This window comes from Panthera uncia, chromosome E1 (assembly GCF_023721935.1).
Source record: "Panthera uncia isolate 11264 chromosome E1, Puncia_PCG_1.0, whole genome shotgun sequence".
NCBI classification, from domain to species: domain Eukaryota; kingdom Metazoa; phylum Chordata; class Mammalia; order Carnivora; family Felidae; genus Panthera; species Panthera uncia.
In genome coordinates, this window is record NC_064814.1 from 374,036 (window position 1) to 400,769 (window position 26,734).

Genomic DNA, 26,734 nt, shown 5'->3' on the forward strand with positions numbered 1-26,734 from the left:
CTTTCCCGACAGTGAGCCCAAACCGGTAGTCATCTTGCACCTGAACGTCACATGAAATGCAGCAGCAAACTTTTCTTGTCACCACTCCACCTTCAGTTATTCTAACCACGAGATGTAGGGACAGAAAAAAAGAAAAGGAGATGTAGGGACAGGAAAAAAAAGGGAAAAACTTTTCTTTTCAAAATCAGCAACACTGTTGCGACGGAAGCAACAAAACGAAAGCAGAAGGGACGCAGTCTTCCTTCCCCGGCCGCCCAAACCCAGGCAGTCACCACACGAGCCTCACCCACAGGCGCTCGGGCCGCTCGGGCTTGGCCTACCAACCTCCACTCTGCCACCCGGGGCTTCAGGAAGGTCAGTCCCAGCCGCTGGACGAGCTTCACTCCAAGTTTCCGGAGCAGGGTCTGGTTGCTGCAGGGGAGCCTGCAACCCGCCAGGCGCTCGAGAACCGTTGCGGCTGCGAACAACAGCACATGTGGCTCAGTTTGGTGGGAAGGGTTCCCCACGGTCTCCCAAACACACTCTGTGTTTGGCATCCACGACGTGAAAACCACAGGTGATCCTCAGGTTCCCCCAGGTTCAGTGTGATGGCCTGGGCTGGACCACACCAGAGTTCCATGAAGAACCCCGACCTGATCGCACGTCATTTATCGAGTGTAGCTCAAGTCAACCCTGCTCAACTTTCTGGCTGTGAGCAGTAGCGTGTAGGCTGGCAGAAGAGGATCCCCAGAGAGAGGGGAGACCACGCCGAGCAAACAAGAGCTTATGCAAAACGTGGCGGGCGAAAGAACACGCCATGGATTACAGGAGACGTGCAGGCATGACGGGCCTGATGGGGCAGGGTCCCTACAAACAGGGAAACGGGTGGTCAGGCCCCTACGCTGCCAAGGCTGTTGGGGGGAATGAGGTGGGCGCCGGTGGGGGGGGGGGGGGGGGGCAAGGGCCAGGAGAGCACACAAGATGGCATTTCGTATGAGAAACAAGGAGGGCAGGGTTTCAGGACAAGTTGTTACAGCATCTGAAAAATTTCCCCAAAGACCCAAATGACGTGCAGTGACTGACCTGGGCATGAATGACGGTAACACAGAGCAAACCCCGGGTCTGTGTGTACAAGTCTGCTGAGGAGGGTGTGTGAAGACATTGGGCAACTACTGCTCATTTTTTCAGATGTGACAGTAACATCAAGGGATGTTTCAAAAATGTCTTATCTTTGGGGGATACACACTGAAACAGGTAAAATAGCAGGGGTCTGGATGGGCTGAGGAGGAGCACGGGAAACAAGGTACCCATGAATTAAAACTGTGAAGACTTGGGGCGCCTGGGTGGCTCAGTCGGTTGAGCATCCGACTTCAGCTCAGGTCACGATCTCGCGGTCCGTGAGTTCGAGCCCCGCGTCAGGCTCTGTGCTGACAGCTCAGAGCCTGGAGCCTGTTTCAGATTCTGCGTCTCCCTCTCTCTCTGACCCTCCCCCGTTCATGCTCTGTCTCTGTCTCAAAAATAAATAAACGTTAAAAAAAAAAAAAAAATTTTTTTTAAAAAAACTGTGAAGCCTGTGATAGAATGTGGGGGTCGTTACACACTCTCTCTCCCTTCACGCATGTATGAAATTTTCCATACTGAAGATGTTTTTAAAAAATAGGCGTTACTATTCAAAAGTTGTTCACACATCTTCTAAAACCTATAACTCCAAGAAATTTCTCTTGGTCCAAGTAGTAAACCTCTCTGCAGCAAGAATCAGAGAACTTATTATCATAAATTGAGGTTGTCTAAAATTAACAGAAGGGGGCAAAGGGTCAGAGACTGTGACCGTGGCTACAGGGAGAATTCAGCTGTGACCTCAGGCTGTCTCCACATCACCAAGTCTCCCAGAATCAACACCTGGCAGACGGGGCATCAAGAACCCAGATCTCCCACACCAGGCCTAAAAAATCCAATTAAAGCACACATGCACACCTAAAACAAAAAGCCAAAGAACTATGACAGCGTCCAAATACAGCAAGTTACAGACTTTGTAACTATGAATACAGTTTGAAAGAGACACACTTGATCACGTACAGAGACTCACATCACAAACACACCTTGTTACAAGTGAACCTTACCATAGGGTAAACAATCCTCACGTTTTCCATGCTTAAATATTTGCGCCTAAAAAAAAAAAAAAATTATATTAAATGTTGCAAATACAAATTTAGAACATAAATTTTCAGAATAGTTCACTGCATCTTCCATAGTTTTATTTTAAACATCACAAAAGAGGGGCGCCTGGGTGGCGCAGTCGGTTAAGCGTCCGGCTTCAGCCAGGTCACGATCTCGCGGTCCGTGAGTTCGAGCCCCGCGTCAGGCTCTGGGCCGATGGCTCGGAGCCTGGAGCCTGTTTCCGATTCTGTGTCTCCCTCTCTCTCTGCCCCTCCCCCGTTCATGCTCTGTCTCTCTCTGTCCCAAAAATAAATAAAAAACATTGGAAAAAAAAAAAAAAATTTAAACATCACAAAAGAACAGAACAGTCTCTGTCATGAAAAGGGGTGACGGGAGGCGGGAGAGGCAATCTTCTGAAAGGACATTGCCAAGGAGTGAAACAACGAGAAGGCCTTTCATTTAGGGAGGGCAAGGTGTCACCTCTGACATGTGCCCCAGCTGCCATTAAGGGCATGAGCCTTAACAGGAGAGTGGAGAATCTCACTGGGTATTTTTCTAATTAACTTGTGTATACGAAAAGACATCCGAGGGTAGAAGTTACGGGCCCAAGCAGCCCTCACGAAGGTGAGGAGCCCACACGCTCACTCCTAGAGTGTCTGTCATTCTCAGTCAGCAAGTGAGACAGGTTCCCCATGCTTCTCACATACGTGAGAAGCCTCGTCCTGGGGGGCCCTGGCATGGTGTCCCCCATCCCATCTCCCATAACCAGGGACCACCTCCAAGTGCACAGGCCTCACAACCTCCAGAATGCTCAACCTAGAATTTTACCCTCCACTTTCGGGTCTGAAAGAAAAATGGTAATTCATACAGGCATCCAAGCCCCTTAAACAAAGAATCCTACACTGAGCACGTCTAAGAATTTCTTAGGGTTTCTTCTCCTTCAGAAACAGTATTTAACCAGCAAAACGAGAACTGCTATGTGGACCCAGGAACACTAGACTCCCCGGCCCCCCAACACTAGGTCCTGACATCAAGAAAGTGCTCAGCCCTTCGAGTGCTCCCACTGTGTGGGCTTCCAGCTGAGCACTGCGCCCACCCCGTCAGCACCAAGGGACAGACAAGGTACCCCGTGCCCGGCCTGTCAGAACCCACAGAATCCACACACACAACGGCGGCTGCAGTTTTAAGCCACAGGCTTTGGGGTGGGCTGTTACACGACAGAAAACAAACTCCCTGCTCAGGAAGTTCACCCTGTAGGCAAGGGTGCTCCTGTCTAACCTGGACGGCAGATGCCACACTGGAGGTGGGACGGGGACACACGGCAGGACCATGAAGAGGACCCGTCTGTGCAGAGGGTCTGCTGGGATGCACGGTAAGCAGCCCGGAGCACAGCTGACACACTCAGCAGTTGGTTAAAGTGTCCTTTGGGCTCACCAACTAAACTAATAAGAATTTAAAATATTATGAAATACCAAAAGTATCTCCCATCGTTCTTTATTTGCCAAATTCCTTACTCAGTCTCAACGAGAGAACAGAATAAAAGTGGTGACAAGTTCCCAGGAGTGCCGGCACGCGGCCCCACACAGAAGGGGATCGGCACCGAGGCAGGCCACGGCCACCGTCTGGACGAGGAGGAAGCCACGCCCCAGCTGTCATGGGTGCAAGGAGCTCTATTCCTCTGCTCTTCCCAGCCCTGAACCCCACAGGATAACACGAGCAGTCTGGACACATGAACGGTCATGGAGTCCCGACTCCCTCATGAACAGACTCGAGGGCAGAGGGGTGGAAAGGGAGCACCAGAAAAAAATCTACAAAGGGCTTTGTTTTTGTTCATTGGCCTGTTTTACACATAAAAATGGGGCATCTTCACCACCATTCACTCGGGGGGCGTGCAACCACGCAAGACACAGGAGACAGTGAGGCTCCACGACGGGAGGGAGCGGCCACGGGAGAACACTCTCGTCCGGAGGGGCTTGAGCACTCGCCAGCCAGGCCACCAAGCAGGAGGTGCGCTCCTGTGCTCATGGAGGCAGGAAACAGGAGCCAGGTGAAAACCCCCGGTGAGAGCACACACTTTGCGTTCAAGATTGGAGAGAAGGCAGCCTTGCAGCCCAGGAACAATGACCATCAGGTCTGCTTCTGTTGTTCTAGAAACCACCACAGCGGCAAGGTGCAAACAAAAGGAGTCTCTCAGTAATCTTCTAAACTACCACACCTTTCGATTGCTACCCACCCAGGCCTGCTTTTCCCCAGCTTGCAAACCAGCTTCCCCCCCGCGGGGCATGTTCTCCAAGCCTGTGAATCACAGGCTGTCAGCTGCTTGGGAGCCAGTCCGCCCTGCTGCTAAGCAGGACACACTGGTCTAGGGCTCCCTGCAGCCACCACCGAGTCAAGGCCAAGAAAAGCAGCTCCACCCAGGACCCGGGAGGAAAGTCCCCCACACCACACCAGCTCAGGGGTGCCGCTTACAAGCACCTGGGAGTTCTCCTGTGCACGAGTGGGCGCACTCTCAACAAGCCCGGCACCTGCTGGGAACCTCTATGTGGGGTCCTGTCCCCAGTCCCCCAGAAGGCGTGACAACATAGACACACCAAAAAGCAGTCAGGCCAGAACTCAGGCAGGAGGGGCCCATCCCTCTGTGAGCGCCTGACTCTTGTCCCAGTGCTACGGAGAAGCACCGTGCCCCCTCACAGCTGTCCTGCCTCACACAACTGGGACAAAATGTAAACACGATCAAAACTGGCACAACCAGTTCCAGGAGGGTCACCGGACAGAGCTTAGCCCACGATCCTCACTTGTGCCACAGCAAGCCCACCCAGGGCCACATCTTTCATGGAAGGCGGCCACGTCAAAATGGCTCCATATCTTTAGTTAACAGCCACAGGCCCTTCGTAGAGGAACCCTAACACACGCAGTAGTTTGGAGGAAAATACCCTCGTACCACCACCAACTAGAGCCCCCTGCACCTGCTGGCTTACAACAGTACAAGCGAGTGGCACTGGAAGGAGGCCTGCCACCTCGCCCAAAATTAACAGCAAGCTGATGGAACCGGTCGGAGGAGCACTACGAAACACAAAAGCAGAGTGTCCCGAGGGCAGTGCCCACCCGGGCCGACCTCCACGAGCAGGCTCTGGCCAGGGGGAGGCCCACCGGGCAAAGGGGACAAGCCAGCCAGACCAGAGGCACCTCCAGCCCCCAGAAGATGCATGACATCTCTCTCTTCTCTCAAGTGTGACCACCCCTTGGACCTCCCCTGTGCCCACCTCACAGGAGCCTCGTCAGACTTCATAACCTGAACTGCCACGCAAAGGCCTTCAAGCGCCCTTAACAGAAGTTCAAACACAAAAGCTGAAAGCTCTGAACGCTGTCCATTAAGGGGCTGGAATCCACCCGTAACAGCAGCAGACACCATCCTGCAGCCTCACGAGGCAAGAGACCCACAAGAGGCTCTTAGAGACAGGCCCAGAATCAGGACTTCAGTCCCTCCCAAGCAGGTCTTTGTTATTCCCACTGGCTTCAACAGCTGATAATTTTAGATAAAAATAACTGGTCCTCAATTGACAAGTACCAAGAATACTGATCACACGTCGCCTAACCTGCCTAAGGCAGGACGTATAAACCATGCCAAAGACACAACTGTCTCAGAGAACTTAGAAACCGGTGGGGCCGGAGCAGTGTGGCCACAGGCTCAGAAGAGGAGCGATGTCCCCAGTCGTGCTGGCATCCAGGCAGGGAGGGGGCCTGGGTCTCTTGCGCTCCAGCCCCGAGCCCAGCAGGAGGAGAGGGCTCCCCGGCCAGGAGGCCCACAGGAGACCCCCACCCCTCCAAGGGGAAGTGAGGAGAGGAGTTCCAAAGAGGAGGATGAAAAGCACAACTAGACGGGCTTCGACAGGGCCAGAGACTTGAGCAACAACGCCCCTGGCAGAAACTACTAAGAAGAGCCTCTGCGTTTCTGGCCCGCACCTCCATGCTCCGCCCCTCTCCTGACCCAGGGTACCCCTGAGGAGGCGCCAGCCCAGAGCCCAAAACCCTGGGGGAACCCACACAACCAGCCTCCTCCTCCTGACTCTACCCAGTGCCCGGCCCTCTGACTGGAGAGACCTGGAGGACAGACCTCCACAGGCTGTCTACTCTCTGACTTTGGCTCCCCCACCGCATACCTGGGCCCTTTCGCCACTGGTTCTCCCGAATGGCACCACTGAAGGTTGTGGAGACAAAGCACAGCTATGGCCAAGGACCCAGGAACCGGTGCCTCCACAGACCGGGCCAGCTCCCGTCTAGAGAGCGCACAGGAGCAGAGAGCCGCGCGCTAGGCCAAGGACGGACCGTTGGCACAGGACGGAGGATGGGCCACGGAAGGGGCAGCCAGTACACCTGGCAAGCACTGTGCCAGGAAGGCAGGGCCAGGTCGGGGACACTTCTAAGCGCCTCAGCCACATGGCCAGATGAGACTAGACCCAGGCCTGCCCTCGAATTCTTGTTCATTGCTGGGCCTCATGACACAGGCTGGCAGGAAGAAGGAAAAGAGACAGAATAACAGGCACGATCTCGGACTCATGGCTTCTGAAGCACAGCAGGTGCACAGAACTAGGGCTCTGGGACCACGGAAAGGAAGGTCAAGGGTAAATCAGGGAGCAACACCAGCCATCCACAGACGGCAAGGACACAGAATGAGGAACACCTGCTTAGAAGGAGGGGGGAGGGTGGCCAAGTCCCATTCACCTGAGAACCCAACCACCACAGCAGTGGTAGCTGTGAGGCCCTCGGACAGCCTGCACTGGAGGCCACAGGCCAGGCTGGACAGAGGGCACTGGCCAGGAGACCTGCAGCTCTCGGCCAGCTCCACACCTAAGAGGCAGGGAGACCCTATGACAGACAAGGCCCCTCCCCTCCAAGCGTGGGCTCTGCTGGGCTGCCTCCGAGCGTGCACCTGTCCAGCAGGACACGTCGCCTCCTCACACAACAGGTGTACAAACCAGGCCCGCCACACACCATGCATGTTGCAACAAGACTCATGCCACCATACTGGCTGCCCCACGTGAAATGCTGAGTTATGTGAAATTAAAACAGTATCAGAGTTGGCTGCTCCATGGATTTAAACCCACAAGGAAAGTGCAGGTACCCGTTTCACTCAGATTCACAGGGGCATGTGAACAGGACATAAATGCGCGCGCACGCACACACACAACACAGGAAAACATACAGTCAGATGGTTCTTCCCATATCTTCCTCCACCCAAAGCCCTGCCCCGGCAAGGGCCAGGACTAAAAAGCCCAATCTGGATCATTTGTCCTCTGGCCAAACTAAACCCTAAATGAAACCACGGGGCACTACTCTCCAAAGAAGCCTACGAGAAATCAAAGCCTACGTGAGAAGTGTCTTGGATAATCAAGTGGCTTCTCTTCCTCTTCAAAGAGCGTGACACGCGCTAATTAGCCTCCACGCCACCCTCTGAGGTAGAGGGTTGTTATTTCCCTTCTGCAGGTGGGGAGCAAGGAGCAAGGCACTTTGCCTCTGCCGCGGGTCAGGGCTGTTGCTGCAGGGAGTCCCGAGGCTCAGGACCAGCCCACAGCAGATCAGCCTCCCTCGGGGCAGAAAAGCACCCAAGGGCAGAGCCAACACACCCTGGAGCCCGGGACGTACATTTCTGGTACATCCTGCCCTGGCTGGATCGACAGTCACTCTACTCTGGGCCAGACACTCCTCTTGTTTACTCAAACTATATGCAAAACCAGAGCGGCTTCAGTATCTCTCCTCACACACTCTGGTGCTGCAGATGGGATTACCTGGTTTGTAAGGCTGTTAGCAATGAAACCTTTTATCCTTTAAGGAGAGGTATGCTTTCATCAATGATAAACTAAGTAAAACAACCCTCATTGTGAAGGAAGGATGCAATCGTAACAAATGGCAGAGGAGAGTGTTTTGTTACGACTCATCACACCAGCCATATTTTTATGTAAGAACTCTGTCTTCAGCGCTAAAAGTCCACACCCACGTCCCAGCCATCACAGGGACTGCATGAAGAGAAACCCCACATCATGAGTCAGTCCTTACACTCTTCAGTCTGAGCAGTGAAAGCCAGGAGGGCACAACCACCAATAAGGAAGCAGAGGTACAGCATATACAAATGATGACCATTTTCAATTGTTAACACTGCGTTTTCCTTCTCTGAATTTCCTCAATTTGCAATAATCCTAATGCTTATTAAAGCTGGACTCGGGGCACCTGGATGGCGCAGCTGGTTAAGCGTCTGACTTCGGCTCAGGGCATGATCTCACAGTTTGTGAGTTCGAGCCCCGTATCGGGCTCTGCGCGGACAGCTCAGAGCCTGGAGCCTGCTTCAGACTGTGTCTCCCACTCTCTCTGCCCCTCCTCAGCTAGCACTCTGCCTCTTTCTCGCTCGCTCTCTCTCAAAAATAAACATTAAAAAAAAATTTATAAAGCAGGACTAAACAAGAGGGGCCTTCCAGTGATGTGAAGAAGCTGCCAGCCCCCCACTCCCCACCACAGAAGAGTTAGAATTCGTCACTGCAAGAGGAACATGCTTCCAGGAAAATAAAATCAAACCCTAGTTTCGATGGTGCTCGTTACAAGTTCACCTGTCTTGCCTAACTCGCCCTAATGAACAGGTGGATAGAAATGAAGCCAAGTGCATCAAAGGAGACAGACGAAATCCGAAAGCACAATACACCTGCAAGTTTCATCATGCACCGCGGACGCCCGGCCTCTGCTGTTCAGGTCTGACGAGCTCATGGCGAAACCCGCTCCCCGCTTGGGAGAGCCCAGCACCCCACACCACTTCCTCCTGCCCAGGAGGCAGCAGCAGCAATTAGACCTAATCACTGCTTTGAAAAGGAAAAAGAGAAAGGAAACGAGACATGAGATTCCAAAAAGACCCTAGGTTTTCCAGAAGAAACACAGGGGCTTCAGAAGGCTCCTAAAAGGGTGTGCTGGGCCCTGCAGGCCACTGTTTCCCAGCAGCTCCATTTACTCACTTGCCAGGGACTTGGGCTGCCCCATCAGGCAGCTGCCCACCTCGCCGAGGGCGCCTCTCCAGACAGCAGACGTGCCACTGCCACAGAGCCCAGCTAGGAGACGGGGCAGGAAAAGCCTTTGAGAAAATCTCCTCGTTCCTCAGGAAGAAGAGAGAAAGAGAACTTCCAGTGTGGCCTAGAGAATCCACAGCACCACCCCTCTCCTGGCTGGCCCTCTCCACTGAGAGGGACGCTGACCCACAGCGAGGACACACCAACAGCCTCTCCCACCCAGCACCAGGTTTTGCTGCTAAAGGCGTATGAGTCCCACTTAGGAAGAAGAAACAGAAAACCTGGGGACAGCCTAGAGACAAGCAACAAAATGATCAAAAACATTTTAAAAAATAAATAAAAGGTCTTATGGGCAAAGCAGCTGCAGAACTGGACGTAAAGGGGTCCCCATGCCCTTCTCAAGCCTCCAGGAAGAGCAACAGAGCCCCAAGAACTTTAGTCTGGGGACAAGGGAGCCAGCAGGAACTCTCGAGGGCGGCATGAAAGCACAGACCCACCGTGGTCTCGTAAGGGGGACCTGCCTCCCGGCTGCCAGCCCAGACAGGGGCCACTTGGGCCTCACCTGCCTGCAGGTCCCTAGGGAGGTCACAGCAGGCTCCAGCCCACAGCCTAGGTATCCTGATGGTCCAGCTGCCCCCATGCATGTGAACATAGCTGTGGCTCCTGGGGGGGGGGGGGGGGGGGGGCAGCTGCTGGGCAAGGGCTACAGGAGACCCTGGGAGCCCAGCCCAAATGCAAATTCCTTTCTGGGCTAAGAAGATCTAACAGAGGACGGTAACCACAAAAGCAAGCTAAGTCGAATGTGCCTGCCCCTCCAGCGCCCACACGCAGGCGGGTCTAGCATTTTGCCCTGCAGGCCACAGTGGACTGACAGGTTCCAGCTACATTCTGTCAGACCTTCCAATTGTTTCTCGTGGCCTAAGACTTCTCAACATGACTCACGGCAAAAAATTAAGGAACCCACTTACACCTAAACCTTCAAATAAACCATCTCTGCCCCATCACTCCTCCTCCACCAAAATTACCTAAAACATAAATGCACACTGCCCCCCACCCCAGGATTCAGGCAACAAAAGCCTCACAGACACACAAGTGAGCCCTGCACCTCCCCCTCCGATCCCCTTCCCTGCCCGGGACCCTGCAGGCCAGCTTCTCCCTGCACAGACTCCCTTCATAGCAATTACACCGAAAATCCCAATAAAACCCTTTTTAAGTACCACCTCCACACACAGCTGGAGTGAGTGCCACCTGAGGGCACAGGCTGATACCCCATGTCTCAGCAACATGATAAGTATACGGCCATGAGAAAAAGTAAGACTCCAAAAACACAGAAAAATACTGAAATTGTTAAACTAGAAAAAAAAAAAAAAAAACTAGTTATGTACCCAAGGGAACTGAAAACACATGCTTAAACAAAAACTTTTACAAAAGTTCAGGTTAGCGTTACCCATAATAACTAAGAACACCCATACAATGGAGTATTATCTGGCCATAAAGAGAATGAATTAGTGACACCAGGTACAACGTGGGTAAACCTTGAAAACATGATGCTAAATCAAAGAAGCCAGTGACAGAAGGTCACATGTACAACTCCACTTATATAAAATATCCAGAATGAGCAAATCCAGGAATAGAAACTAGATTAATGGTTGCAGAGATGAATGGGGAGTGACTGCTAATGGGTGTGAGTTTTCCTTTAAGGGTGATGAGAATATTCTGGAATTGGGTAGTTGTGATGGGTGTCCGACCTTGTGCATACACAAAATAATCACTGAATATACACTTTAAAAAAGCAAAGTACTTATGTGCTTTATATCTCAATATTTTTTTTAAAAAGTATCATACAACATATCACATTCATTTATAGACTGAAAGAAAACTCAAAAAACAACACGTCACTCAAAAAAAAAAAAAAAAAAAAATGTAGGGGCGCTTGGGTGGCTCACTTGATTGAGCGTCCAACTCTTGGTTTCAGCTCAGGTCATGATCTCACAGTTCGTGGGTTCGAGCCCCACATCCCGCTCTGCGCTGACAGCATGGAACCTGCTTGGGATTCTCTCTCTCCCTCTCTCTCTCTGCCCTTCTCACATTTCTCTCTCTCTCTCTCAAAATAAATAAACTTTTAATGTTTATTTTTGAGAGAGAGAGAGAGAAAAAACGAGTGGGGGGGGAGGGAAGGGGGACCAGATGTGGGCGTATCCAATGTAGAGCTCAAACTCACAAACTGTGAGATCATGACCTGAGCCAAAGTGGGACACTTAACTGACTCACCCAGGGGTCCCAATAAACATTAAAAAAAAAAAAAAAAAAAAAAAAAGGCACCTCAACAGACTACAGGAATTTGGAAAATGTTTTCTTTTTCCAGGTTTCTTTATAAAATGTCTTGAAATAGTCTCATCATTTGAAAGGCTGTCCTTCGTGAAGACAACAGCAATGTGGACAGAAACAGATGCCAACGAAATTCCTGAGAGAGGCCAGGCAGTCCATGCCCTGTGTGCCCAGGGCAGGGTGTGCAGTGAGAAAAGGGCTTTCCCTGGGCCCCCGAGGCAGACCCCACTGTTATCTCCTCTCCTCCCACATCCTGTGCCCACGCCCTTGGGTGATAACACCATCAGCCCCACTTTCCACCGGCCCTCATGGCTCCCTACACCTTGTCCCAACCTGAGACAGCCAAGGAAAGCACACAGGACAACACCCAAGAAAATGACATCACACTGAGTCATGGGTCCAAACACCTCCATTTAAACACAATCCAAAATGCCCTGCTCTCGGGAAAGTGGGCCACAGGATTCTACAGCTTCAGAAACGAGGCCAAGAACCAAGTCTCACCCGCGGCGGGTAAAGAGCAGAGAGCGGGCACGGGCCCAGCAACGCCCAAGGACCATGAGGACAGGAGGATAGCTCCAGGGCCTGGGCGGCCTCCCCTTTTCTGGGGACTGTCCTCCTCACTAGCACTAGAAAAGGCAACGTTATAGACAGGTGAAGCAGGAAGTGGAGAAGGGTGGCAGGGAGGGCACCAACCAGGGCACTGGGGGTGGGGGCCAGGTTTTGTATATAACACGCTTGTCACAAACACCCTGAGTATCTGAACAAAACCAAACGTGAAATCACCTGCCTTATTTCATCAGAGCTGATTCGATAATTATACTCCACAACACAATTACACAGCAGGAAACCCAAGGAGGGCACGCCCTGCCCACCTCCCTGCCCACCTCCCTGCCCCAGCTCTGTGGACACTGCTGCCCCCTGGTGGTGATGCAGCAGGCTGGCTCAGGCCATCTCCTTCACTGGAACAGAAAGCCCTTTGCTGACAATGCAAGGACAACCCCAGGTTATAAAGGGCAGTACTGTCCATGGGGGTTCACTATCTCTTACTATGTTCAAGCTACTTCAGAACAGAATCAAAAGTGAAGAGAACTTGTCCCCTCCCCTGGGGCAGTGTTTACCAGGGCCTGCAGCGTGCCATCCATGGCAATGACCCCCTCGATGGTCTGGAAGGAGGAGCGAGTCAAAGTGTGCAGGCTCCAGTCCAGGAAACCTGCCATCTTCTTCTGCTTGACATCAGGCCGTGTAACGAACCTGCCAGAAGGAAACAGACAGTTCAACCAAGGCCCCAACTGAAGAGAGCTCACCTCTTTCTGGCCCACCACATCCTCTCACTGAGATGGCCCTCCAAGCCAGGACATGTGTCATCTGTAATGTGCATTATGTCCTCCTTTCAAGACACACACTCTAGGACACTCTCGAATCTAAAACACCAAGACACCTCCCAGACCATGGCCCTTAGGACGTCATTCCCCAACATGACCTCTCTGAGGTCAGACACAGGCCCTACCACCCCCATCTCGTCCCTCCTGGGTCCCCACTCATCCTGAGGCCCCATACACTACAGGACCACCTTGACCTGTCACCATCACTGCCCAGGAACCCCCCCAACACCTACTACTCAGCCCTTCCCTTTCCTTGGCCCAACTCCATCCCTTTACCTCGGAACACAGTACCCCCATACGGCGAGGTCTGGCCCAGCAGCAGGCCCAAGGCCCTCTCTCCCTGCATCTGTCATGGGTCTTCCTTCCCCACCCCTCCACCCAATACCGCACAGCCCCATGCAGAGCCCACATCTGCTCAGACAGCACATACTAGACCTGCCGCTAACACACCTGGTCTGAGCTGGCAGCCAGCCCCAAGCCCCACACCAAAGCCTGGGCCCCCTTTACTCCTCTCTAGCCAGTCCACATGCCAGGCCCTCAGCTATCTGAAAAGGGGCTCAGGCTGAGCCCACACTCTGCGAGGGCAGCTTCCACTCTGGGGGCAGAACACAGGAAACAAGCAGAAAACATGAAGAGACAGCTGGAGATGAGCAGCCTCTCAAGGAGACAAGGGACCAGAAAGCATCAGGAGGTAGGACTTCACAGTCCCTCCAGATGCCCCCCGCAGAACACACTTGGGGGGCTCTGCACTTATGCTGTGCAAACCTGCTTTGCGACGTTCTGGCCCATTTCTTCCTCATGTCACACCGGGTCACGGCTCACCTCAGAGCAGCGCTCAGTGTGGTCCCGGCACCTACCTCAGCATCCCTGCAGGAAGCTCCTGTCCCAACTAGAAGCCCTCCCGCCTCAGAGCCCTCTCTTCCCTCAGAAGAGCCACTGCCGGGTGTATGAGAAGATGCTCAGCCATGCAGTTACAGCACCGCCCATTCTAGAACACTCTTGAGAAGCTGGCTACACAGCACCAGGATGTAGCCACCACCTGGCAAAATGGCCAGAGCATTTTTAATGTGCTGAAAACCAGCCTCCACTAGGTGAAACATGTACTCATCCTAACCACTAGATGGTGCAGCAGAGTCCCACCAAGTGGTTGGATCTGTCCCCAGGTCACCTTTTCTGGAGGACATCAGGGAGGGAACAAAGGTTGAGGGTTTCACCTCCCCAGCCCCTACAAACACAATGCTCCACAGAGTCAAGGGCAACATAACTCTACCAGACCCTCAGGGCACCTGGGCAGCTCAGCTGGTTGAGCACCTGACTTTTGATTTTGGCTGGAGTTATAATCTCATGGTTCGTGGGTTCGGGCCCCGCGTCGGGCTCTGTGCGGACAGTGCAGAGCCTGCGTGGGATCCTCTCTCTCTCTGCTCTCCCCACCTCCCTCACACTGATGCTCCTGTGCGCTCTCTCTCTCTCTCTCTCTCAAAATAAATAAACTTTATTTTTTTTTTTTAATTTTTTTTTTCAGCGTTTTTTATTTATTTTTGGGACAGAGAGAGACAGAGCATGAACGGGGGAGGGGCAGAGAGAGAGGGAGACACAGAATCTGAAACAGGCTCCAGGCTCCGAGCCATCAGCCCAGAGCCTGACGCGGGGCTCGAACTCACGGACCGCGAGATCGTGACCTGGCTGAAGTCGGACGCTTAACCGACTGCATCACCCAGGCGCCCCAAAATAAATAAACTTTTAAAAAAATCTCTACCAAACCCTCAGTATTGCTGGTAATAAAAAATAGTAAGTCTACGTGTCCAACCGGGGACTGCAGAAACAGCAATGTGTTCACATCATAATTGCGTTTTGGAAGAAGACGGGATGAAGCTCCAGGCCCAGCTGCTGGCACCCGGTACAACAAGCGTGGGCGCCCAGATGCCCCTGGACAGGACACACAGACAGACAACAGGACAACAGGCAAAAGCAGTCACATCTCTGGGAGATGAAGGTACATGTGGATTTTATGCCTTATACTTTTATTTTCCAAGACACAGGATTATTCTTACAATTAAAAAGAAACTGTTTTTTAACGAGAAACCGCTGTCCAGTGAGTATCACCCTCCCCCAGGTGAAGCGACACCGGGGGCTCACATGTTTGCCCCTCACTCCTGCAGTCAGCTGTTCTCTTCAAGCCCTGCCCTACAGTGCGCCAGGCACCTGCACAAATCCCTCATCCCACATCCCACTGCCCTACAGACTAAGGGTTTCTCCTCCCACTTTGGGGAAGAAGGTCATGGCATACACCTAAGCGTAAGGGGACCCTGAGTGAGGTGTTGCCCGTTTTCCCAATCAAAACAGCCAGAAGGTTTTAGACCCATTTTCAACTTTCACAAATGTAGAAAGGGGAAAGCCAAATTTTCTAATTTATTTACTCCATGCACTTATTTTAGGCCACAAAAGATTAATTTAGAAAAACTGCTTCCTTCGGTTCTCACATCTCGTGACACAAGTTTACACAGCCCTCATGCACATCTCTGGGGATCTTCAGAGCAGCCAGGCCTGTTGTTAGGGTCATCTCACCCAGCTCATCACAACTCATCTTTACCTGCCTCAGGCACAGCCTGATTTTTTTAGTCAACAGAGAACATTTGGGGATTTTTACCCTAAGACACAATGATCCAATCAATATCACGATCTCCATAAACCACAGCGTTGTTAACTGCCGGGTGACCTTTAAAGACTCACCTAACGGCCACCACCCCAAAGGTGAGCCCTGCCCCACCTGTTGTGAATCTGCGCTCTGTGGACAGGCCCATCAGCTGACCTCCGTGAGCCCCTAGCCAGCACCATCAGGTTCAGAGGTCTCCTCCGCCCAAACAGTGTCAATGCTCCCTCAAAGAAAGAGACAAGTACTGGGCAGTAGGAAAGACTTCCCCAGGCCCATCAGCCCAGTGACCTCCTCCCAGGTAACACAGACACACAGGGAACACAGAAGAGTACGTAAGACAAAACCTCTCTGAACACACCAGCCACACATCAACAACACAGCTGGGAGGGGCCAACAGGTACTTACTTGGACACGAGGACAGCAGCCGCATCTCGGGCCTTGTCGCTGACAACCAAGTAGGTCTAAAGAAAGGATCAAGGACGGGCACCGTTACACACAAAATACAAATCTCCGGGACCCGCTCACCAGCCAGTCCCACACGCAGCAGCCTCCAGAGAACCCAGGCTGGCGAAGCTTCTAGGCAGAGGCCAAATTCCGAAGCTGCACAAGCCCCCCCTAAACTCAAACCACAGTTGCCAGCAGCTGCCAGGAGCCCAACAGGCAGGCACCCCACTGCACACGGCGTGTGGCCACGCTCCTTCAAACACACACGTGCAAAAACAGCACAAAAATGAAACCCATACGTGTCACCTGACTGTAACAAAGAATCACAGAGTCCAGGAAGCACACTCGGGACCTGCAGGTGTGTTACATGCAGAACCAGGAGGCCCCGCTCAGACAGAAGAGCACCCAGGGTTAAAACAAGCGACGACCTGTTCTTTGGAGGCCTGCCTTAAAAAGTTTCCAGTTCTCATCTCAACTAACTTTGTCCCAAATGATACACAAAAGACCTTTTTTCTGGGGGACAATCACATACCCAGGGCCAAACCTCTAGAAGTGGACTGCTGCTCACCCGGCAGCGCCACATACGAGACGGGTACACGGAGGTGTGTGAAGTGGCTCCTCATCACCCCACCTCTCACAGAACACAGCTGGAGACCATCTAAATGTCCGTCTGTACGAGAACAGGCTAAAAGCCAGGGCATGGCAGAGCACCTTTCCCCTTAGAGGTTACAAGAAAACGTCTGCTCACTGATGGGACACTGAGCACACGCTCCCAGGGAAGCAGCGGCTCGCTAAGCACAGACAGCAAGGGCACTCTGCATTGTGGGGGCGTGGAGCACGGGGAGGAGCCAAACTGCCTGACTTCCCATTTGGACCCACCGTTTATGAGAAATTGAACGAGCTAAGTTACTTATTTTTCTCGACTGATGCCCACTCAGTAAAACGAGGATAAAACGAGTTAACTGCTGGGGCGCCTGGCTGGCTCAGTCAGTGTAGCGTGTGACTCTGGATCTCAAGGTTGTGGGTTCAAGCCCACGCTGGGTGTAAAGATTACTTAAAAATAAAAAAAAAATTTTAAATCTTTAAAATAGAATTAAAAAAAAAAGAGTCAACTATCTCATCAACTAGGATTACATGGATCAGTATACTAAAGATGATTAGAACAGTGTCTGGCACACAGCAGGTGCTCAACAAGCTCGCCCGCTGGTGCTCACACCCAGTATAATCTTTCCTGTGTGAACTGTAACACACTGACATGTCTCCAACAAGAGAAGTTGGAAAGGGGTGGGACGTCACTTTTGTGACTTGGTGACACGTTATCGTGACTTCCGTCTCGCTAGCAGACCCTGCCCCTTGCCAGCTTGGAGAACATGCTGCCATTTTTGCCATTTTGGGGGGCGGGGCGGGGGGGGTGATGTCACATGGCAAGAAACAGCCAACAAAGCACTAAAGCCCTTGGTCCAACACCCTCGATGGTCTGGCTTCTGCCAACAGTCCCGAGAGCACGGACGCAGACCCTGCTCAGGTGAGCCTTGCTGAACCCTGACGCAGATTGCCCTGCATAGTCACGTCCATATTCCTGACCCACACAAACTGTGAGATGATAAATGTGTGTTGTGCTAAACCACTCAAATTCAGGGTAATGCAATAATTTGTCTATAACCACTCAAATTCAGGGTAATGCGATAATTTATCTATACGTATAACATTTGTTTCAGAAAAAGTCTGAAAACATATACAAGTGTCATTATCTGTTGGTACCAGAATTTGAGGGATTCTGCTTTAACACCTTTCTTGCTTTGCTTTATTTTCTAGTTTTTCTAGATTGATCATGTATTATTTATATAATGTTAAAAATTAAAAATTATATCTAAAATTGACCTTCATTTTCTTACAACTGCCCTCTGAAATCTCTTGTACGTCATTACTACGCTTAACGGAGTAGTATTTGCACTACCTACAAAACAATGAAATTCGCTCTAATTCATCCTTACTCCTATGTGAATTATACTTTCTAAATAAATTACGAAATGGAATTTTACCTCACTGCAAGAGTAACAGCACTTGAAGAAATATTAATGTCAAAAGTGTACCTAGTTAAACTCTAATATCAAGACAGCATGAGAATGGAAAAGAATGCTAATTAGCAGCTAGCTATTTGCAGGATCACGCTTACCTCTGCTACTTCGAGAATACGGTCCATTGTGGACATTCGAATCTGCCCAGGTGGAGCGACGAGGTTCCCATCGAGGCGAGAAAAATCAAAAGGGATCAGGCAGGTCACGGAGAGCCACAGTAAAAGCATGTAGCGAGTCTCCCAAGTCTAAGAAGTTAAATCAAAGTAAAATGACTCCTGTTTCAAGCACAGAGGTAACCCGCATGCCCCACTCACAGTCCTACTGCCCTCCCTGCCCACACAATGCAACCACAGTCCCTTCAGATGCTGTCACCCCAGAGCCTGGAGCGCACCCCATCGTGAGCCCCTCCCATACCCCACCCCACCACACACACCCTCTGTCATACAAACTTAGCTGGCTACTTCAGCAGACAAAAGAAATAGCAAAATGAACAAAGAAAAATCATGATACATCAGTACGATGGCTTCTCATCACTGGCACCCTTCAGCACACATTCAGCCTTTTGAGAAAGTGTAAACAGATAAAAAAACAAAACACTTAAGAATAAAGAAAACTATTCTCAAATTCCAGTTTAAAGAGGAGTGCCCCTGAAAAAAATGCTCAACATCACTCATCATCAGGGAAATACAAATCAAAACCACAATGAGATACCACCTTACACCTGTCAGAATGGCTAACATTAACTCAGACAACAACAGACGTTGGCGAGGATGCAGAGAAAAAGGATCTCTTTTGCATTGTTGGTGGAAATGCAAGCTGGTGCAGCCAGTCTGGAAAACAGGATGGAGGTTCCTCAAAAATCTAAAAATAGAACTACCCTACGACCCAGCAATTGCACTACTAGGCATTTATCCACGGGATACAGGTGTGCTGTTTCGAAGGGGCACATGCACCCCCATGTTTATAGCAGCACTATCGACAATAGCCAAAGTATGGAAAGAGCCCAAATGTCCATCCACGGATGAATGGATAAAGAAGATGTGGTATATACATACAATGGAATATTACTCAGCGATCAAAAACAATGAAACTTGCCATTTGCAACTACGTGGATGGAACTGGAGGGTATTATGCTAAGTGAAATTAGTCAGTCAGAGAAAGACAAAAATCATATGACTTCACTCATATGAGGACTTTAAGAGACAAAACAGACGAACATAAGGGAAGGGAAACAAAAATAATATAAAAACAGGGAAGGGGACAAAACAGAAGAGACTCATAAATATGGAGAACAAACTGAGGGTTACAGGAGGGGTTGTGGGAGGGGGGATGGGATAAATGGGTCAGGGGCACTAAGGAATCTACTCCTGAAATCATTGTTGCACTATGTGCTAACTAATTTGGATGTAAATTTAAAAAAATAAAAAATTAAATTAAAATAAATAAATAAATAGGAGTGCCCTTATTTTCGGTAGTCAATAAAACAAGATTCCACTTTGGTCCTGGAACAATCCCTTCGGGGAGCTGGGGAAATGCTCTCCTACATCTAAGCTGAGATTGGGCACGTTCAGAAACAGCTCCCTGGGTGATGCAGTTGTGAACGTGTGCTCCGTGAGTAAGGACACTCCCACAGCAACCTGATTCCCTGGAGGGACCCGCGAACAAGGCTGGCCATCCTTGGGCAGCTAGGAACCTGAACTTCAGGAGGCTTCCCAGCATTCCCAGAGAAGGGGGACTCTCTGTGCTTGGACTATCTGTACAAACCATGTGGTTTATGGTGAAACCCGCTTTCCTTTTGGGAGTTTGGAATTTCAGTCCATGTTTGGCAGAGTACCCACGTAACCAACCCCAAGAAAATTCCTGCACACTGGTCTCTATGACATTCACATGGGCAACACACAACTCAGTGCTGGGGCAATGACAAGTGCCCTGTGTGACCTGAGAGAAGACTCTAGAAGCTTGCTCCTGGTTTCCTCCAGACTTCACCCCATATGCCTTTTCCCTTTGCTGGGTTTGCTACGAACCAGTCACAACCATAAGAACAACTACCTGTGGAGTCCTACAGTGGTCTTAGGGAATCATCAAACCTGAGGGTGGTTCTAGGGACCCCCAACATAATTATATTTCAAGTTTAAAAATCTAGATGGTTGACACACTTTTCACCACACTGAATATAAGCATATTTTTTTTCTTTATAAAGACATATTTTAAAAGGAAATAATTTGGGGTGCCTGAGTGGCTCAGTTTGTTAAGTGTCCGATTCTTGCTATCGGCTCAGGTCATGATCTCACAGTTGTGAGATCGAGCCCCGCATCGGGCTCCATGGTGAGCATGGAGCCTACTTGGGATTCTCTCTTTCCCTCTCTCTCAAAAATAAGTAAAACTTTTTTAAAAATAAATAAATAAATAAAATAGTAAAATAAAAAAATAAAAGGAAATAATTGAGGGCACCTGGGTGGCTCAGTCAGTGAAGCATCTGACTCTTGACGATGGCTCAGGTCGTGATCGCACAGTCATGGGATTGAGCCCCATGTCTGGCTTCCTGCTGAGCGTGGAACCTGCTTTGGATTCTTTCACCCTCTCTCTCTCTCCCCTCTCCCTTACTCACTCTCTCTCAAAATAAACATTTTTTTTTTAAGGAAATAATTTAAAGGAACATATAAAAAAAGAGAAAGCCAAAAGAATAAAGAAAAGAGAGAGAGGGACACAAAACAGCATAACATAAAACTGAAGGAAACAGGAGGATAAAGCTGCCCGTAAGGAGTGGAGCAAACAAGGGAAGAGAGGAGGGAGAGGGGTGGGAATGAAAAGGAGGAGAAAATGACACTCACTTCATGGTCTCTAGGATTTTGATTTGTAAACATATCTAAAACAGGTTGTACATCAGCCACTTCATGAGGAAATAAACGAAGAAATGTTTTATATCCTCGAACCTACCAGATAAAAAGACAATGAATTACTACATGATTAGAAAACACAGAAAGTAACAAAATTATCTTTTTCTTCTATCATCAAAGATCACCACCTACTCCACCCAGTGATCAGAGAATTGTGTCACATCACAGTGATACAACTTGGTAAGTAAACACGGCTATCTTTGCTTCTTACATCATCCATTCACATGTTCTGGCCCCCCTTGACTAACAAATATCAAATGTGCTTCACCAGAAACACAGATAGGCTACAAACTAAAAAGTTTTCCCTCTACATTGTTTATACAATCGCCCTGTGACACTTATGAGGAATAAGTCCTCGAAAACCTCCAAGGTCCCCAAGTTCATTATGGCTTCCATAAATGCACTGGTGCTCCGCGTTCAGGAGAGACCCTGCACTCTACCCGTTGGGCCAGCAGACCACAGACGAGTACGCACAGGGCAGCCCCCCCATGGAGCTCTCTCACTGGCCAAGGGCCTCTTTCCACCACACAGCGGGCACTGCTCCACCGAGTGGCCCCCCAAAACCCACCCCCAGATGGCTCTGAGTCACTCCCGTGGTCAAAACTGCAACTGGTTAAGTCTGTAGGCCAGCACCCACACATCACCTGGGAGTCTGCAAGAATACCGATGATCAGGCCCCACCTCAGACCTGCTTACTCAGAATCTGCATTCTTAACAAAATGCCCAGGAAATTCATCTGCACATTAAAGTTTGAGAAGCACTTCCATTTTCACCACGCTTGTCCGCTTTCTCCTTGTAAGAGACTTTCTGAATTAGTTGGCTCTCTCTCCCCTTCCCCCTCCTCTCTGCCCCTCCCCCATGTCCTTTCTACCTAGGTAGTGCTTGATCTATTCAACTGCGAGACGCTAAATATCTCAGACGTGGTTTCAGCCAAAGGACCCCAGAACCACTATCACTAACATCTGATTCCCCAGATGTGGTTAAAAAAAAAAAAAAATGAAACCCAAAATTTATGTGTGAGAACCATCTTTCCTGAAAAATAACATTTGGAAGGTAATTTCTGAACCAAGTACATAAGTATTCTGTCCGCTATAAAGTGCTACGTAAATGTTACCTTGGTGATGATGTAAAGAAATTTAAAAGCCAGATGTATGAGGTCAGCTGGAGATGTCTTATCTTGCACTATATCCAACAACAAGTTCATCATCCATTCTAGGAAAAAAATATACGTAAAATATTTACCACAAAATTAAACATTAGTATGATATTGAAATAAAATGCCAGAAGAAAAAACAGATTTACAAATGTAAGAGTGGTTCAGTATTAGTAAACTTGTGTAATCCGAGTATCAATAGAGCAAAAGAAGAAAAACATTTTTTTTTAATTTTTATTTTTTTTTTTAGAGAGACAGCACACAGGCAAGCATGGGTGGCGGTGAGGGAGAAAGGGAGTGAGAGGAAGAGAGAGAATCTTAAGGAGACTCCAGGATCAGCACAGAGCCTGCCGTGGGGCTCAATCCCATGACCCTGGGATCATGACCTGAGCCAAAATCAAGAGTCAGATGCTCAACTGAGCCACCCAGGAGCCCTGAAAAACATTTTTATCTTAACAGTTTCTAAAAGGGCACAGAATGAATACAATATTCACAACATTCATCCTTGCTTTTAAAATGCAGAAGGGCTCCACACTGGATGTAAAGTCTACTTAAAATAAGATTAGAGGAGTGCCTGGGTGGTTCAGTTGGTTAAGCATCCAACTTCAGCTCAGGTCATGATCTCACGATTAGTGGGTTTGGGCCCCATGTCAGGCCATGTGCTGACAGCTGAGAGCCTGGAGCCTGATTCAGATTCTATGTCTCCCTCCCTGCCCCTCCCCAACTTGTACGAGTACACACAAGCATGCGCGTAAGCTCTCTTTCAAAAGTAAATTAAGTAAACATTTTTAAAAATTTCTGAATTTTAATGCAAGAGAAATATTCTTATATTTAAGAATTATTCTATGTCAAACCAATATCTACTATTGTGCTTTATAGAAGATACCTCCTACAACTACTATGATTTAGTGATAATCACATTCTAGCCAATGTAATAAGGCAGAATAAAAGATTTCTGCTTCCAGTTATAAAGGAATAACTCATACAGAATTGCCCTACCACCAAAAATTAGAAAACTAGACAAATATATGACAAATATACATTCAGCGATACTGGAACAGGCAGTTCAAGGAAACAAACGGACTGGGATCCACAGCTGCCCAGGCTGTCTGCCAGGAGGTGACATGCAGAACTCAGTACAGGGAGTGGGGACGCAGAGCAGAGACAGAGGTTCAAGGAGGCTAAGCCCGCTAACATCCACAGGACAGGGTAACGAAGAGAAAGGAATGCAGAGAATGAGCTCCAGTCATCTACAGAGGTCCCCTCAAGTCTTCCACAAGGCCAGGTAAGAACAACTACCAAGAAGCACTGAGTTAAAGGGGGATGGGGTGCCTGGTAGCTCAGTTGTTTAAGTGTCCAACTCTTGATTTTGGGTCAGGTCATGATCCCAGGGTTGTGGAATTGAGCCCTGTGTCAGGCTCCGCACTGAGCATGGAGCCTGCTTAAGATTCTCTCTCCCAGGGCACCTGGGTGGCTCAGTGGGTTAAGTGCCTGACTTCAGCTCAGGTCATGATCTCACAGCTTGTGAGTTTGAGCCCCCCATAGAGCTCTGTGCTGACAGCTCAGAGCCTGGAGCCTGCTTCCAATTTTGTGTCTCCTCTCTCTGTCCTTCCCCAGTGCCTGCTCACTCGCTCTCTCTTTCTCAAAAACAAACATTAAAAAAAAAAAGATTCTCTTTCTCTCTCCACCCCCCATCCTGCCCCTTTGCCTCTCTCCCCCACTTCTCTCTAAAAAAAATTTTTTTAATTTTTTTTTTTAAATGTTAATAGGAAGAAAAGCCATACCAAACAATCACGAATCATAAGAAAGCCCGAGCAGGGGTGCTGGGTGGCTCAGTCGGTTAAGCATCCGACTCTTGATTTCGGCTCAGGGATTTTGGCTCAGGTCATGATCACACAGTTCATGACTTCGAGCCCCACATCGGGCTCGGCACTGACAGCATAGAGCCTGCCTGGGATTCTCTCTTGCCCTCTCTCTCTCTGCGTCTTCCCCTGCTGGCATGTGCGCACACGCTCTCTCTTTCAACTTAAAAAGAAAAAAGCCAGAGCAGCCATATCAGTATCAGACAAAGCATATTTTGAAACATGTAATATTACAGAGATAAACAGAATATTTCATAATGATGTAAGGATCAATTAGTCATGAAGACTCAAGACTCCTATAACCACATACACCAAATTACAGAGCCAAATTGAGAGCGGAAAGGAAAAAGACAAATTTATCATCGTAGTTAGAGATTTCGGTACTCTTAGGAACTGACAGAACAAGTGAAAAAAAATCAATATGGACATAAAAGGCCTATATAACAGTATGAATCACCCTACCTAAATGACACTTACAGGGCACTCTACCCAACATCAGCTGAATAGACATTCCTCTCAAGTGCACATAGAACTTTCAACAAAACAGACCCTGTGCTGGGCTGTGAGTCTTACTCAACATAAAAGACTGCAACTCACATCTAGGGAATGCAGAGTAAAACTGTAGTGATATACCACCACATTCCCACAAAAACGTAGGCTACAATCAGAAAGACTGGCAATACTAAGTGATGATGAGGATGTAGGGCAACTGAAATTCTCATAGGTTGTTGGTTGAAATGTAAAATGGCACCACCTTTATGAAAACAGTATGGCAATTCATCATAAAAGTTTATCATAAAAAACACATATTTACTATACCACCCAACAATTCCACTCTTACAGATTTATCCAATAGAAATGGAAACACATGTCAGCCCAAAGGACTGTCTGCAAATGTCACAGTAGCATTAATAACAGCCCCAAACTGGAGACAACCCAAATGTCCATCAACAGGGTGAAAGGATAAACAAATTGTGGTTCAACAGAAAATGAGCAAAGTACTAAAACATGTAATATGGAGAAGCCTTAAGAATACTATTTTAACATAAAGAAGCCAGAGAGTAAAGTAGGTCAGTGGTTGCCCAGGGCCAAGATGAGGGCAACTAACTGCAAAGGGACACAGTTCACTTAACCTCATGGGAGGACAGAAATTTTCTACACCTTGATGGTGGTGGAGATACATACGTTTGTCAAAACTCAAACTGTATACTTAGGATGGGTGCATTTTATTGCATGTAAATTATATCTCATCAAAGGTAACTTTGAACACTTTAAAGGAAGAATGAAAGTGTATATCGACAGATAAAGAGATCAAGCTAGCATTACTTACAGACTATATAATTATTTACCTGCTTAGAAAACCCAAAGAAACTGAAAAACTAGTAAAGTATTTCATTGCACAGCGAACTTTAAACATTACACCCAGTTAAAGAAGCCAGTCACATAAGACCTATTGTCTAGGGTGCCTGGGTGGCTCAGTCGGTTAAGAGGTTAAGCATCTGACTTTGGCTCAGGTCATGATCTCATGGCTTGTGAGTTCAAGCCCCACATGGGGCTCTCTGCTGTCAGCACAGAGCCCGCTTCAGATCGTCTGTCCCCCTCTCTCTGCCCCACCTCCTCTCGCACCTATGCACTCTCTGTCTCTCAAAAATAAAAACATTAAAAAAAAAAAAAAATCAGGGGCGCCTGGGTGGCTCAGTTGGGTAAGCGTCCAACTTCAGCTCAGGCCATGATCTCACGGTTCGTGAGTTCGAGCCTCACATCAGGCTCTGTGCTGACAGCTCAGAGCCTGGAGCCTGCTTCGGATTGTGTCTCCCTCTCTCTCTCTCTCTCTGACCCTCCCCCACTCACACTCTGTGTCTTTCTCTCTCTCTCAAGAATAAATAAACATTCAAAAAAAAAAAAAAAAATCAGGGGCACTTGGGTGGCTCAGTTGGTCAAGCGTCCACTTCTGTTCAGATCATGATCTCATGGTTTGTGAGTTTAAGCCCCACTTTAGGATCTGCTCTGATAGCTGGGAGCATGGATCCTGCTTCAGATTCTGTGTCTCCCTCCCCTGCTCACACACTCATTCTCTCAAAAATAAACATACATTTAAAAAAAGAAATATTAAAAAAATAAAATTAAAAATTTTTAAATTAAAAATAAAATCTTTAAAAAGAAACAAAATTCATATATTGAAAAAAAAATAATAAATAAATAAATAAATAAATATAAATAAATAAATAAAAAGAAACAACAAAAGACATATTGTCTGACTCCATTATATGAAATGCTCACAATGAACATTTATAAGAAATTCAGACAGAAAACAGATTAGCAGTTGCCAGGGGCTGGCAGGAGAGTGAGGGTGGGGGGGACCGTTGATGGATATGGGCTTCTCCTGGGGGTGATGAAACATTAGGGAGTTAGTAGTGATGGCTACATGACTCTGTGATGTACTAAAACCAGTGAAGTAGGGGCGCCTGGGTGGCTCAGTCCGTTGAGAGTCTGACTTCGGCTCAGGTCATGATCTCATGGTTCGTGGGTTCGAGCCCCACGTCGGCCTCTGTGCTGACAGCTCGGAGCCTGGAGGCTGCTTTGGATTCTGGGTCTCCCTCTCTCTCTGCCCCTAACCCACTTGCATTCTGTCTCTGTCTCTCTCAAAAGTAAATAAACATTAAAACTTTTTTTAATAAAAATAAAAATAAAAAAAATAAAACCAATGAAGTATGTGCACACGAGGTTGAACTCGACGGCGTGTGAGTACACCTCA

The 26,734-nt window shown here is 48.8% G+C and overlaps 1 protein-coding gene across 1 annotated transcript in view; it reads right to left on the reverse strand.

Annotated features, from left to right (window-relative positions):
• The window catches only part of TBCD (tubulin folding cofactor D), a 160,019-nt gene that overhangs the window by 128,753 nt on the left and 4,532 nt on the right, over positions 1 to 26,734 (reverse strand). Inside the window, exons 3-9 of the mRNA XM_049635394.1 lie at positions 22,079 to 22,176; positions 20,899 to 21,000; positions 18,166 to 18,312; positions 15,951 to 16,006; positions 12,629 to 12,761; positions 2,100 to 2,145; positions 325 to 457 (exon numbers count right to left, since the gene is read on the reverse strand). Of these exons, the coding sequence (XP_049491351.1) occupies positions 325 to 457; positions 2,100 to 2,145; positions 12,629 to 12,761; positions 15,951 to 16,006; positions 18,166 to 18,312; positions 20,899 to 21,000; positions 22,079 to 22,176 (715 nt within the window). The remainder of the gene's footprint in view (positions 1 to 324; positions 458 to 2,099; positions 2,146 to 12,628; positions 12,762 to 15,950; positions 16,007 to 18,165; positions 18,313 to 20,898; positions 21,001 to 22,078; positions 22,177 to 26,734) is intronic.